This window comes from Heteronotia binoei, chromosome 5 (genome assembly GCF_032191835.1).
Source record: "Heteronotia binoei isolate CCM8104 ecotype False Entrance Well chromosome 5, APGP_CSIRO_Hbin_v1, whole genome shotgun sequence".
NCBI lineage: Eukaryota > Metazoa > Chordata > Lepidosauria > Squamata > Gekkonidae > Heteronotia > Heteronotia binoei.
Window position 1 is genome coordinate 172,382,006 of NC_083227.1, and position 14,723 is coordinate 172,396,728.

Below are 14,723 nucleotides of genomic sequence, written 5' to 3' on the forward strand. Positions count from 1 at the left end.
TGAAACCAATTATATTTGTATTGTAATTCTTTAGCTGATTTTAGTTTCACCTTTCCTCCATGTATTTTTAATAGCTGATTGTACGTTAACCACATCCCTTCATCAGTTTCTGAAGTTAAATTTAATACTTCTGTTGGCACAATCCGTAGCGGCTTTCTCTCATCACCATATTTTTTATATTTTACCCAAGTATTTAGCAAGTTTCTTCTTATACAATGATGCAAGAAAAAGACATCCATCTTATTTTTCCCATAAAACATATATGCATGCCAACCAAAAATATTTCCATGACCTTCTAATGCCAGCAGCTTCTTGTTTAATAACGTCATCCAATCTTTAATCCATACCAAACATACTGCATCATGATACAATTTTAAATCCGGCAGTTGGAAACCTCCTCTTTCTTTTGCATCAGTTAAAATTTTCATTCTAATTCTTGGTTTCATTTTAATTGCAGCAGCTCTGTGCAGCATAGACAAGTTCAAGTTTATTCCATTTTATCAAATCTTCATAAATTTTCCGCCAAAGCTTTTCATAATTATTTTTATACAAATCTATATTTTTCATAATAATTTCCACACCTAAATATCTTACTTTTGAGGCAACTTCACACTCTGTTACTCTTTGCAGTTCTTTCTGTTGACTCTTTGTCACATTTTTACACAAAATTTTAGATTTTTCTTTATTTATATAGAAGCCTGCCAATTCTCCATAGTCTTGAATTTTATGAAGCAGGAATGGTGTCACAGACAGAGCATTTTCGTTAATAAACATTACATCATCAGCAAATGCTCTGTATTTATAAGAAAAACCCTTCGGCCCCTCTATTCCTTTATCTTCTTGTATTTGCATAAGCAATATCTCTAACATCATTATGAATATCAATGGAGATAGAGGGCAACCTTGCCTTGTACCTTTGCTGATTATCATTTTCTCCATCAAATCTGCATTTATAAAGAGTCTTGCTTGTTGCTCAGTATATATCACCTTAACCATTCTTATAAAAGCTTCTCCAAGTCCTAATTTCTCCATCACTGCAAACATAAAGTCCCAATTCACATTGTCAAAGGCCTTCTCTGCATCTGCAAAGAATAATGCCACTTCTTTTTCAGGATGCTTCTCATAATATTCAACAATGTCTATGACAGTTTTGATATTATCTCTAGTTTGTCTCCTAGGGAGAAATCCTGCTTGTTCCTCTTTAACAAAATTGTTCAAATGCTTTCTGAGTCCTTATGCTAGTATCCTGGCATATATTTTGTAGTCGTTGTTAAGTAATGAAATTGGTCTATAGATTTTTACATTTGTTATGTGTCTATCTTCTTTTGGTATGAATGAAAATATTGCTTCCTTCCATGTATTTGGTATTTTCCCATCAATCCTTATAATATTCATCGATTTTTGAAGTTTTGGTACTAACACTTCTGCGAGGACTTTATAAAATTTTGCTGTGGAACCGTCTGGACCTGCTGCCTTTCCCAATTTCATTGAATTTATTGCTGCTTCAACTTCAGCTTTTTTCAATTGGTTCATTTAAGACCTTTTCCATATTTTCTGTTAAGGGGCTTACCTGAATTTTCTGTAAATATGCATCTATTTTATTTTTATCCACCTTAGCATAGTATTTAAAAAATTCCCTTTTAATTCCTGCTTGGTCAACTATTTCTTTACCTTCCAATACTATTTTAGTAACAAATTTACTTCCCCCCTTTTTTTTTCATTTGCCAAGCAAAGTATTTTCCAGGTTTATTTGCTCCTTCAAAGGATTTCTGTTGTAATCTCTTAAGGTTCCACTCTATCTCTTTATTTAACAAATGTCTCAATTGATTCTGCAATATTGTAATTTCCCTTATTATTTTCTTTTTCCCCGGTCTTTTTTTAACTTCCTTTTCTTTTTTTCCAATCTCTTTTTGAATATCCAGCAATTGTTTCTCTTTATCTCTTTTGTCTTTATTATTCATTGTAATTATAAGACCTCTAATTACAGCTTTGTATGAATCCCACACAGTTTGGAAGTGAATGTCCTCATTTTCATTTATTTGAAAGAAAGCTTTAGTTTCTTTTTCTAGAGACACCACTGTCTCTGTTTTCTGTAGCAAATCTTCATTATTCTCTATCGCCTAGTCTTTTTCACACTTTTTGCCGACCACATCAGTGGATTGTGATCAGTTCCAACTTTAGGAAGAATCTCTATTTTTTCCGTCATAAGTCCAAGATCTTTTGTAGTCCATAACATATCAATTCTTGAGAAAGAGTTATGCCTTGCTGAAAAAAAAGTATAGTCACGCACCTTGAGATTAAATTTTCTTGCTTCACTAAATTAAAAAATGACTTTGGTAATTTCCCCTCCTTACTTCTTCCTGATCTGTCCAAACCATTTATAATTGTTCCATTGAAGTCTCCTATTATCATTATTTGATCATAGGTCACTTGGTCTAATTTTTGTGTGATATCTTTTAAAAAAGAGTCTTTTGCCCCATTTGGAACATACAATCCCAACAACAATGTCTTTTTATCATTCATTGTCACTTCCACAGCTAGATATCTGCCTTCACTGTCCTTAAAAATCAATTTTGGATCTAATTTTTGTTTAATATAAAAAAAATCACACCCCTTTTTTTCTCCTTGGCCAAGGGAAAAAATTCTTTTCCCAATTGTTTATTCCATAAAAATTTGTAATCCAATTGTTTAATATGTACTTCTTGTAGACAAATTATATTACATTTTTGTTTCTTTATCCATTGAAATGTAGCCCTTCTTTTTTGCGGTGAATTTAGTCCATTTACATTCCAAGATATTAATTTGTAATCCATAATGGTTCTTCTTTTTATTCTGTATCCCCAAATCCCCTATTTTCTTCAAAAAACTTCCGCAGTTCCAGTACATTTGTAATTCTGGCAGTATCCATCTGTATCTCACGTCCTGTGGCGGAACCGGCCCGATTCTACCTTCAGACCCGGTCCCGTCAGCTCCCTATTGAGTCGCCAACTCCTGGAGGGAGCTATTTCTCCTCCTGCCCCTTGGGCTCGCTGCCACCACCTGCTCAGTCTAGGGGTTCAGATTGAGAGGAACAGGACTCCCAATCCCCCTCTCCAGCTCTGAGGCCAGGCCTCAAGGTCCTCTGCCACCCTGCACTTGGGTTTCACAGAGACCTTAGCGCTTCTTTGGGGCACCCCTGGAGGATTGGCACCTTATCCAACTGCATGCCTTCCCCCTTCCCCGGGGCCCCCTTCTCAACACAGCGTGGTCTAAAGCGGTCTGGGGATCTAGGTGGTACAGAGATTGACTGCCAGCATTTAAACAGTAAAAATATATTTATTTAAAAAGAGAAAAAGATCGGAAAACAAAAACAAAACAAAATCAGTTGCATTTAAAAAGTTAGCACAGCACCGCACAACACAGCAAACAGCATAACAAAGAAAAGTTGATTATAAACGCATCCGGTTGGCCCTGATCTAGACATGCCCTGCCCTTTTTGAATGACTTACTTTGTCTTACTGCCTGGAGGCCTCATTTTCCTGAGCAGGCCTCCCCCACAGGCAGGAGCTCACCGGCAAGCAACCTCTCTTCCAGAGCGCCAGCTCCCCACTGAGGCTCTCTTCCTGCCTAACACATGGCAAGAACAAAAGCACTTCCTGCCCCTCTAGGAGATTTTCCCCCTAGCGTTGTTGGTTTGGTTCTGGAAGGGAGGGGGGGAAGTGAGAGGAAGGCTACAAAGCCTGCTGAGGGATTTACTGATCCCTGCCACTGAAGCACCAACACTCTAAGATGGTGTTTCTCCACACGTCCATATCCTGCAACTTATCTGTTAGCTTTTTAATATAGTCTTCTGTCATTTATAACTTTTCTTGGCAACTCTTTCATTATTCTTACTCTGCTTCCCTCAATTTCCAGTTTTTTTTTCAAATTACTTTTTTAAGATCTTTCCCACCATATCTCTTGTAATAAATTTGACTACCACATCTCTTGGTAATTTATTTTTCTTGGCATACTGGGAATTAACTCTCTATATATAGACGTACAAATAACTGGATTCATCAGAGTCTATTTCTAAGAACTCAGCAATGATTCTTATTATATATATCCTTAAATCAGAACCTTCCTCTTCAGGCACTCGTCTCAAACGAATCTGGTTTTCCATTAACTTGTAATCTTGCAGAGCTGTTTTCTCCTGCAATTTATTAATCATGGAATCTTGATCTTTCACCTTATTTTCAACCACATGTACTTTGTTCAACGTTGTTTGTGAGTCCTTTCTAAGATCTTCAATCTCTTTCTTTATTTCTGACTTAACCACCTCTAGTTCTTTAACTACTTGCTTTTTATTTTCTGTTATTAGGTCCTTTATCACTTTGATCAGTCTTGCCTCCATGGCATCTAAGTTGTTCTTGTATTTTTGGCATCTTTCCCTCCTCAAGTGAAGCAGTCCTTGCACGTGTCAATTTTGGCAGCTTCTGCTCTGACATTCCACTCCCCTCACTGCCAAAATGAAATTTTGGGTTGATCTTTCCAAATTAAAAATAAACCACTAGATCTTAAAGATTAGGAGATGCCCTTTTCAATGCACCCAAAATCGCTGTCCTCAGGGCTTCCTAGTCCAAGATATTAATTTTTAAAGTTTTTAAAATAGACAAAATGACGGCCACGATTTTTCTAGCCCTTTTAAAATTTTCTTTTTCTCCCAAAGGCCACCAAAATTGATACCTCTCATATATTCCAATATGTTTCACTCTGTAGTAGTGAAAGTCCCTGTGGAGAAACGCCATCTTAGTTGGGAGGGAACATGAAACTGCTAAGCAGGCTTTGGCCTAGCCTCCCTCCTACCCCCCCTCCCTTCCGGAGCCAAACCAGCAACTCTAGGGGGAAAGCCTCCTAGAGAGGCAGGAAGTTCTTTTGTTCTTTGCATTTTGAATTATTTGAAGAGAGGCAGTCCTCAACTGGCGCTCACAGGAGGAGGCTGGGAGCATGGGGGCTCCTGACTCCAGGCAGTCAGACCAAGTAAGTCATCCACAAGACAGGGCAAGTTTAGACCAGGGACAATAAGATGCGTTTATAACCACCTTTTCTTTGTCATGCTGTTTGCTGTGCGGGTGCAGTGCTGTGTTAACCTTTTACATGCAACTGTTTTCGTTGTGCTTTTCTTTTCTTTTTCTCTTTTAAATAAATATTTTTGCTGTTTTGAATGCTGGCAGTCAAACTCTGTACCACATAGATCCCGACCGTTTAGACCACGCTGCTTTATGAAGGGGGCCCCAGGGAAGGGGGAAGGCATGCAGTTGGATAAGGTGCCAATCCTCCAGGGGTTCCCCAAAGAAGCGCTGAGGTCTCTGTGATACCCAAGTACAGGGTGGCAGAGGACCTTGAGGCCCGGCCTCAGAGCTGGAGAGGGGGATTGGGAGTCCTGTTCCTCTCAATCTGAACCCCTAGACTGAGCAGGTGGTGGCAGCGAGCCCAAGTGGCAGGAGGAGAAATAGCTCCCTCCAGGAGTTGGCGACTCAATAGGGAGTTGATGGGACCGGGTCTGAAGGCGGAATCGGGCCGGTTCCGTCACAGTCCCGTTTTTTTCTTTAGAGTTTTAAATTATTTTGACCTTCTTTTAATGGCCGCAATTTTTCTATGATTTTCAAGTCCTAGAGAAGGCCAGGAGGTCTTTAAGTTCCCTTCTTTCAATGGCCTCTTCCTGCTTTTCTTGCCACAAAGTCCCGTTCTCAATGGTTGAAAGATCTCACGATACAGTTTGTGCGTCACTTCCTGTGCAATCTTCCAGCTCAGCAACTCAGTGACGATGGGGATTTTTTACAGAAACCGAAAGTATTCCAAACATAAGGGGTTTTTTGCCTTTAACTTTGCTTCTAAGTCTCCCCAAAGTCTCAAAATTGCCCCCTTCTCTTGTTTATAACTTTAGAGTATTGTAGCTAAGTCCAAATTCCAATCTTTATCTCAAATAAAGTTGGTTTTAGTCCCAGAATGAAAGATAAAGATCTTCTTACCTTGCAGCCAAATTTAACCTTCTAAACACCGTCCTCTTCAAAGATTAATATTTAGACATTTAGATAGTCCAAAGAAAGCTTGAATCTTGATGAATTGAAGTCAATTTAATGACCACGGAGACCCTCTGTAGACGCTGGAATGCAATTCCTCGATGGGGACTCTTCAAAGCCTAAAAGGAACTGTATGGGGACTCCTCTTCAGCCAAAGTAAATCCCCTCAGAATATTCCATGCATGTCTTGGCCTTTTCCCTTACTGAGAAAAGTGGGCAGCAGGAGTTGGATTCGCCTTCTCTACCCAGAACAAAGGCTCTGGTCTGCTCCCCTTTTGAGAAGCAGCTCAATTCTCCACGATCCAACCCCAGAAGTCAAGGGGATCTGCTATTTTGGACTGGATTCTCACCAGGGGTAGTTTTATAGAAAAATAGGTGGTGGAGCTCATTAGTATAACTCATTAGCAAATGCCATCCCCCCCCTAGCCAAAAGCAACCTGATTCAAGAAAGGAGATCCCTGGGTTAGTGAGGCCTCCTTGGGCTGGCTAGAGATTCAGCCAGCCAAAGCAGGTCTCACTTACTTGAGAATCTCCTGCCCCCCCCTCCAGTCAAGATTATTCCTATGGGAAGAAAAAATAGGAGAAGCCTAAAGAAGCCAAGGTGGCTCCATAAAAAGCCCTCTAAAGACTTGAGAAATACAAAAGACTCATTTAGGAAATGGAAGGAGGGTCTTATATCCAAGGATGAATATAAACAAATCATCAGTGCTTACAGAGAGTTAGGAAAACTAAAGCTCAGTATGAGCTTAGCCTAGCCAAAGATGCTAAAAACAGCAAAAAAAGGGTTATTTTCTTATGTTCAGATTAAGAAAAAGAGCAAGGTAGGCCCGTTGTGAGGGCAGTAAAGTGAAATTGTAACAGGTAATGAAAAGAGGGTGGAACTGCTCAATTTCTACTTTTCCTCAGTCTTCTCTTCTGAGGGAAACGGTGCTCAACATGACAAAAGCAGAACATATAATGAGGGTGTGGATTTCCAGCCAAGGATCAGCATAGGGGTAGTACACAAACCCCTAGTTTCTTTAAATGAAATTAAGTCCTCAGGGCCAGATGAACTGTATCCAAGAGTACTAAAAGAGCTTCCTGATGTAATTACTGAGCCTCTAGCTATTATTTTTGAGACTTTTTGGAGAACAGGAGAGGAGCTGGAAGATTGGAGGCGGGTGAATGTTGTCCCCATCTTCAAGAAGGGGAAAAAGGAGGATCTGCGTAACTACTGACCCGTCAGCTTGACATCTATATCTGGAAAAGTTTTAGAACAAATCATCAGTCAGTCCTGGAACATTTAGAAAGGATGGCTGTGACTAAGAGCCAGCATGGGTTTTTCAAGGACAAGTCATGTCAGACTAACTTGATCTTTTTTTTAGAAAGTGTCTGCCTTGCTGGATCAGAGGAATGCTGTAGACATAGTTTATCTTGATTTCAGTAAGGCTTTTCATAACATTCCTCATGCTATCCTTGTTGACAAGTTGGTTAAATGTGGTTTGGATCTTGTTACGCTTAGCAAGATCTGTAACTGGTTGACAGATTGCACACCCCACCCCACCCCTTAGGCTCCGCAAAGGGCAGTGGAGTGATTCCCGGGCTCTTTAAAGGTTGACCCCCCCACACCGATCAGCTGATCAGCAGGGAAAACACACCGAATGGTGGACTCCTATGCCCCGCTGGGGGCAGCAGTGGTGAGCAACCTGCTGAAAAAGCAGCGCTGCCCTTGCCTCCACCCCACTTACTTCCTCCCCACTTCCTTCCTTTGCTGTGTTTTTTCCACCCATCAGCTGATTGGCAGGGGGGTTGGCCTTTAAAGACCCCGGGGAAGGTGTCACTTCACCACCCCTTTCTGAGCCTTAAAATTGTGAATTAGGGGTGGAGGAGGTGCCGCCACGGGGGGGCAGGGCACCACGGGGTGTGGGGTGGTGAGGCCCTGCATGGCCCAGTTGCTAACAGACAGGTACTGGTCCATGGCCTGGGGGTTGGGGACCCCTGATCTAGGGGTCTTAGTGGACCATACACTGGACATGAGTCAACAGTGTGATGCAGTGGCTAAAAAAGCAAATGCAATTTTGAGCTGTAGTAACGGAATTATAGTGTCCAGATCACATGAAGTGATGGTTCTCACTTTGCTCTGGTAAGACCTCACCTGGAGTATTGTGTTTATTTTTGGGCATCACATTTTAAGAAGGATATAGACAAGCTGGAACAGGTCCAGAGGAGGGCTACAAAGATGGTGAAAGGTCGGAGACCAAGTCCTGTGAAGAAAGGTTGAAGGAGCTGGGGATGTTTAGCCTGGAAGAGGAGGTGGCTGAGAGGTGATATGATCACCATCTTCAAGTACTTGAAGGGTTGTCATAGAACCATAGAGTTGGAAGGGACCTTCAGAGTCATCTAGTTGAACCCCCTCCACAATGCAGGAATTCATAAATACTGTGCCCCCCCCCCCTAAATTAACAGAATCCACATTGCTGTCAGATGGCTGTCCAGCCTCTGTTTAAAAACATCCAAAGAAGGAGAGCCCACCACCTCCCGAGGAAGACTGTTCCACTGAAGAACTGCTCTAATGGTCAGGAAGTTCTTCCTAATGATGAGCTGGAGACTATTTTGATTTAAGTTCAACCCATTTGTTCTGGTCCTCCCTTCTGGGGCCACAGAAAACAATTCCACACCATCCTCTCTAGGACAGCCCTTCAAGGACTTGAAGATGGTGATCCTATCACCTCTCAGCCGCCTCCTCTCCAGGCTGAGCATCCCCAGCTCCTTCAACCTTTCCTTCCCAGACCTCTCATTATCTTTGTTGCCGTCCTCTGGACAAGTTCCAGCTTGTCTAGATCCTTCTTAAATCGTAGTGCCTGGACCTGAACCCGTGGTGTCACTCTGCTACTTGTATAGAGTTTGTCATGAAAAGCAATGTTCCAAGGGGGATTCCCTCGAAGTGGGGGGTGCCCTCCCCCACCTCATTCCGCATTTTGTGCCAACCCTGCTCCTCGTATGGTTCCCTAGGTGAAACTGGGCCGGGGCATGACTGACTGACTGGTGTCTGCAGGGGAAATGCTGGATGCTGGTTTCCAAAGCACGGGCCAAGTTGGCTGTCGAGCGTTTCCCGGCCGAACGTCTCCGCCTGAGGGCGAAGGAAGCGCCAGGGCTGCAGGCTGCAGGGTCGCCCTGGGGACGAAAGGGAGGAAGGAAGGAGGGGAGCGCTGCAGCCAATGGCTCCTCTCTCCGCCCCGCGGCGTCCCGGGTGCCCCAGCAACGGGCGCGCCTGGCCCCAAACAGCGGCGGGCAGCAGCATGGGCGGCGAGGAGCAGGAGAGCCCCGCGGAGGGCGACCCGCGCTGGCGGCGGCTGGGGGAGCGCGTGGCGCGCAGCCTGCGGGTGGAGTCGGGGCGCTGGGCGCGGGGCGCGGCGGGACCCCAAGCGCGGCAGCTGCTGCGAGCCTTCCTGAGCGGCGACCCCGCCCAGCCGCTGCTCTTCGTCGCGCGCGACGCCGCCGGGCAGCTGCAGCTCCTCCCCGCGCCGCCCGCCGAGGGGGTCTTCCTGCTGCGCGCCGCTCCCGGGCCCGTGCGCCGGCCGCCCTCTGCCGGCCCGCTGCTGCTGTGCGGGGACCTGCCCGCCGCGCCCCTCGAGCACCTCGCCGCCCTCGTGCAGCAGGTAGGCAGCCAGGCAGGCAGGCGGGAGGCTGCTCCTTGCAGCGGCTGGGAAAGGGAGCCACCCAAGGGCACCAAGGGAGCTTCCCCTGCCGAATGAAGCTTGGAACCCGACTCTCCCAGAGGGTGGTCTGATGGTCTAGCCACTACACGAGGTGGACAATGCCTTTCTTTTTTGACTCCAGTGATCCTAATTAGCTCCCACACAGCAGGGTTTGGAGGTCCGCAGACTTTTTCAGAAGTTTTTTTCTTTTTAAAAAAGCTGGTAAAGGAGCTGGATTCCATGTGGCGCTGGATTCTCTGGGCTGGAGTTCCTGATGTGCCATATGGGATTAACAAGCTAGGGATGCTGTTTTACTGTTCTGCTCCCCATTGCACTATTTCCCCAGTCAAAACACCCACTGGTGGTTGTGGTGGTGCCCTCATTGTTCCTGTATTTTTTCTTCCTTACTGGGGCATCAGGCAGTCTGGGTGAGGTATTTATAACTGGGGAAACAGCATAGCCAAACGGTTAACCACGCCTTTCACTGTCCCCAGACACATAATCCCTAACATGCCTTTCTCGTAGGGCCAAATAACATGCCCTTAATTATGGAATGCTAATAGTACAGACAATTTGACCTTAAGAAGAAAGGTACAATGCCAGGTGGACAGTCAGCCAGGAAGCACCTGGAACCTCTTTCATTCTCTCCTGGCCTTGCCAGCTGGAACAGACTAATGTGCTCTCTTTATAGCCCCAGTCATCATCTGTTCTCCCAGGATTTCAGCTCCTTGGGTAGGCTGAGCCAGTTTCAAAGCAGAAGTCCTCTTTCATCCTCTGCTGATTTGTATCTGAGCAACTCCGGTTCAGGTCCTCTTTCATCCCCTGCTGATTTGTGCCTTCTGTGCAGGTAAAGATGCAGAAGCTGGTAGGCAGGGACAGGTGTCCTGAAGATAATAACATCTGTATTCCTGCAATGCACTTTCTGCACATGGTAGTGGGAAAACTGGTTGTAGATATCTACTTTTAAATATAACTGGTTTGTTTGCTGACAGTACAATTAGAACAAAATGATTTTAAGAAGAGTAGTTCCTTTTTATTCTTCAGAAAGTGGCTGAGGGACAGGAATGCAAAACCTAGAACCCCAATCAAGGAAATGCAGTTTTATTTTATAAAACTTAGTTGGTCTTAAAGGTGCACTTGTCTACTGCTTTGTTCTATTGCTTCAGACCAACACGGCTGCCTACTGGGATCTATTTGCTGTCATCAGTACATGGAAGGGGCCATGTCTTCATTTTAGGGCACATGCTTTGCTTGTATAAGGATTTACGTTGAATCCCTGCACCATCTCTAGTAAAACGCTCTCAGGTAGCTGGGAAACACTCATTTACCTAAGACCTTGGAAAGCTATTGCCAGCCAGAATAGACAGTGCTGGTTTTGAATGGGTCAATGGTCTGACTTTTTATAAGGAAGCTTCACATATTCCTGTTTTTTTTTCTTTGCCTCTTCTTATGTCTGCAAATCAATTTTATTTGCGCTATATGAGCACTGTTGTTGCTACCGTACTATAAAATATTTCAAGTATGTAATTATTGGTAATGCTGCTCTGCTTAACAATACAGTGGATCAGAATAAAAGGATATTAATGATGCTTTCATTGAGAGTCCCTTACTCCTCACCTGTGGGACTAGGGGATGCAGGGGTCTCATCCTATGTCTGTGGTTACAAAGGAAGGGGGGCAAGAAGGCTAATTATGAGTGATAACAATGCTAGAGGAGGGGTTGGCAGCCTCTCCTTGTCTGGAGCAAGAAGTGGAAAATGAAGGCAAGTGATTTCAGGGCTGGGGGGATGACAATAAGAAGTCACAGCCCCACTTGGCTAGTCAAGGCATTGATTCAAAGAGCAGGGACCAAGCAACTCCTCCTCCTACTCTCTGCTTGTCAATTTCCCAGTTCAAGTCTTGGGTCTTATTTACATCTTGAGTCTCTTCCCTGTTTTACTGGACCAAGTGTCTGGTGAGCAGAGGCAGGTGAAATGAAAAAAGGGGACTCACTGGTGAGAACACTTACATTCCCTGGAGTAGGGATGTCAAACATGCTGCCCGGGGGCCAAATCAGACCCCTGGAGGGCTCCTATCAGGCCCGCAAGCATGCCTGCTTCCTTCTTCCTCTCTCTTGCTTCTTTCAGTTATCAGAGATTGTTAAATAAAATAATAATTAATAAGATTAGCAAGAATGCTAATAAATAAAATAATAATAAGATTAGCAAGAATGCTAATCTTTTAAGCATGTTTTATTTAAAGCTTTTTAAAAAAAGCTTTATCATGTTTGTCTGTGTCCTTTATAAACTTTATGTCTCCACTACCTGGCCTTACATTTTATGAAGCACGCGGCCCAGCCCAACAAGGTCTCATTTATGTCAGATCTGGCCCTCATAACAAATGAGTTCAACACCCCTGCCCTAGAGAAAGCAGTTCCCTATTGTTGTTGATCCATATATCTCAGTCCAGTTTGGTGTAGTGGTTAAGTGTGCAGACTCTTATCTGGGAGAACCGGGTTTGATTCCCCACTCCTCCACTTGCACCTGCTAGCATGGTCTTGGGTCAGCCAAATCTCTAATAGAGAGCCAGTTTGGTGTAGTGGTTAAGTGTGCGGACTCTTATCTGGAAGAACCGGGTTTGATTCCCCACTCCTCCACTTGCACCTGCTAGCATGGCCTTGGGTCTGCCATAGCTCTGGCAGAGGTTGTCCTTGAAAGGGCAGCTGCTGTGAGAGCCTTTTCCAGCCCCACCCACCTCACAGGGTGTCTGTTGTGGGGGAGGAAGGTAAAGGAGATTGTGAGCCGCTCCGAGACTCTTCGGAGTGGAGGGCGGGATATAAATCCAATATCTTCTTCTTCTTCTTCTTCTTCTTCTTCTTCTTCTTCTTCTTCTTCTTCTTCTTCTTCTTCTTCTTCTTCTTCTTCTTCTTCTTCTTCTTCTTCTTCTTCTTCTTCTTCTTCTTCTTCTTCTTCTTCTTCTTCTTCTTCTTCTTCTTCTTCTTCTTCTTCTTCTTCTTCTTCTTCTTCTTCCAGTGTTTGAGAACTTCAACCTTACTCCAAAAGGGAATACACTGAAGCTATAGTTCCTACTTGTGGCTGTTGGCTTCTTTCTTCCATTCACTTGTCTCACTTTATAAGTCTTAATTTTGCCCTTGGCAGCTGTCAGAATAAATTCATAGTTCTTTCCCATCCACTCAACTTCTGTAGGAGACTTCCATATTTGTGCAATTGCTTTGCACACAGTTTTCATTTTGGTGCTATTAATGGTTACAATTAGCCTTGGAGGAACTGAAATGTTATCCCCTGGCTTTTTGTTGGTGCTGGGTTACTTTTGATAAATGGTACTATTTTTTGTAAACTCTTAACATTTTCATATAAATGGTAAAGAAGTCTGTTAGGGCTGGTAACATTTGCTTAAGCAAATCAGATGTGGTTATGGAGCTGCACTTTCCTCCACTGTCCTGGAGAATGAATTTTCTCCACTAGAAGAAGAAGAAGAATTGCAGATTTATACCCCACCCTTCTCTCTGAATCAGAGACTCAGAGCGGCTTACAATCTCCTGTATCTTCTCCCCTCACAACAGACACCCTGTGAGGTGGGTGGGGCTGAGAGGGCTCTCACAGCAGCTGCCCTTTCAAGGACAACCTCTGCCAGAGCTATGGCTGACCCAAGGCCATGCTAGCAGGTGCAAGTGGAGGAGTGGGGAATCAAACCCGGTTCTCCCAGATAAGAGTCTGCACACTTAATCACTGCTTTGCTCTGGTAAGACCTCACCTGGAGTATTGTGTTCAGTTTTGAGCACCACATTTTAAGAAGGATATAGTCAAGCTGGAATGAGTCCAGAGGAGGGCGACGAAGATCGTCTGGAGACCAAGTCCTATGAAGAAAGGCTGAAGGGGCCGGACATGTTTAGCCTGGAGAGGAGGTGGCTGAGAGGATATGATCACTATAAAGTACTTCAAGGGCTGTCATATAGAGCAAGGTTTCCCAAACTCCCCCCCTTCCCCTGTGGCCCGGTTATTTTTACACTTCTCCTTCGTGGCCTGCTAAAATTCGGGGGTAGGGGCAGGAGACTTTGGGGGTGGAGCCAGTAGACAGGAATTATATCATTTCATGTGATGTCACTTCCAGGTCAAGGTCCAAGTGATATCACTTCCAGGGCACACTGAACCAGAACTCTACCTTTTCCTGTGATGTCATTTCCAGGGCACTCCCCCAAACCTGCCTCTTCTTCTGAAGTAACTTGGTTTTTAGAAAAATCTCTCTGGAACTCATGCTGAGCCAAAATGGGGGTGGAAAATGGGTGGTCTGCAACTTTTTCATACATTCCCAGGGTCCTCTGTTTCCACCCCCACACCTGCATGCACTTATCTGTTTGTGTGTTCTTCTCCAGCTTGCAACCACTTCTAATGCCCATGTTCAATTGCCTGCACTACCTACACACCCCTTCCTCAACAGCACTGGCTAGTGTATGCAGTTGGGAGTGCTGTTGCCATTGCCATCAGGAATGCCAGCACTGTGTACCACCCACACTGGCCCTGGACGCTGCTCTACCTCAAAATATGCTGACACATTTAGTAGGCCCTTCCTTCAGCTGCTACTACTGGAACCCTGCCTCAAGCTACAACCAAGCTTGCTTGGTTTCAAGAAAATCTTTTGTCATCTATTTTTCATACTTTTCCTTGGCTGAAACACTGGGAAATTGCTGTGAAAGGCAGCAGAGAATTGTACTGCAATTAATGAATTAATTTCAAGCAAACAACCCTCTTCCGGTTGGCATATAATTAACTGTGAGCAGAATGCCTGAATATTAAATCTTAAACATCAGATTACTGAATATTGGAAATTTGAAGGACTGATTTAAGGAATAGTAGCATAGTGTATATCGATGTGAGTTTTATGTATTTTTAGGTTTTTATGTATTTTATTGTATAATTTTAATCGTATTTAAATCGACCTCTGTTAGCTTTTATTGTTGTAAGCCGCCCTGAGCCCACCTCGGTGGGGTAGGGCGGGATATAAATCGA

At 44.0% G+C, this 14,723-nt stretch overlaps 1 protein-coding gene across 1 annotated transcript in view; it reads left to right on the forward strand.

Moving 5' to 3' along the window:
- Positions 1-9,238: 9,238 nt before the first annotated feature.
- DNAH9 (dynein axonemal heavy chain 9) overlaps positions 9,239-14,723 on the forward strand; it is a 636,923-nt gene continuing 631,438 nt past the window's right edge. The window contains exons 1-2 of the mRNA XM_060238867.1: positions 9,239-9,679; positions 10,566-10,583. Coding sequence (XP_060094850.1) covers positions 9,239-9,679; positions 10,566-10,583 — 459 coding nt within the window. The remainder of the gene's footprint in view (positions 9,680-10,565; positions 10,584-14,723) is intronic.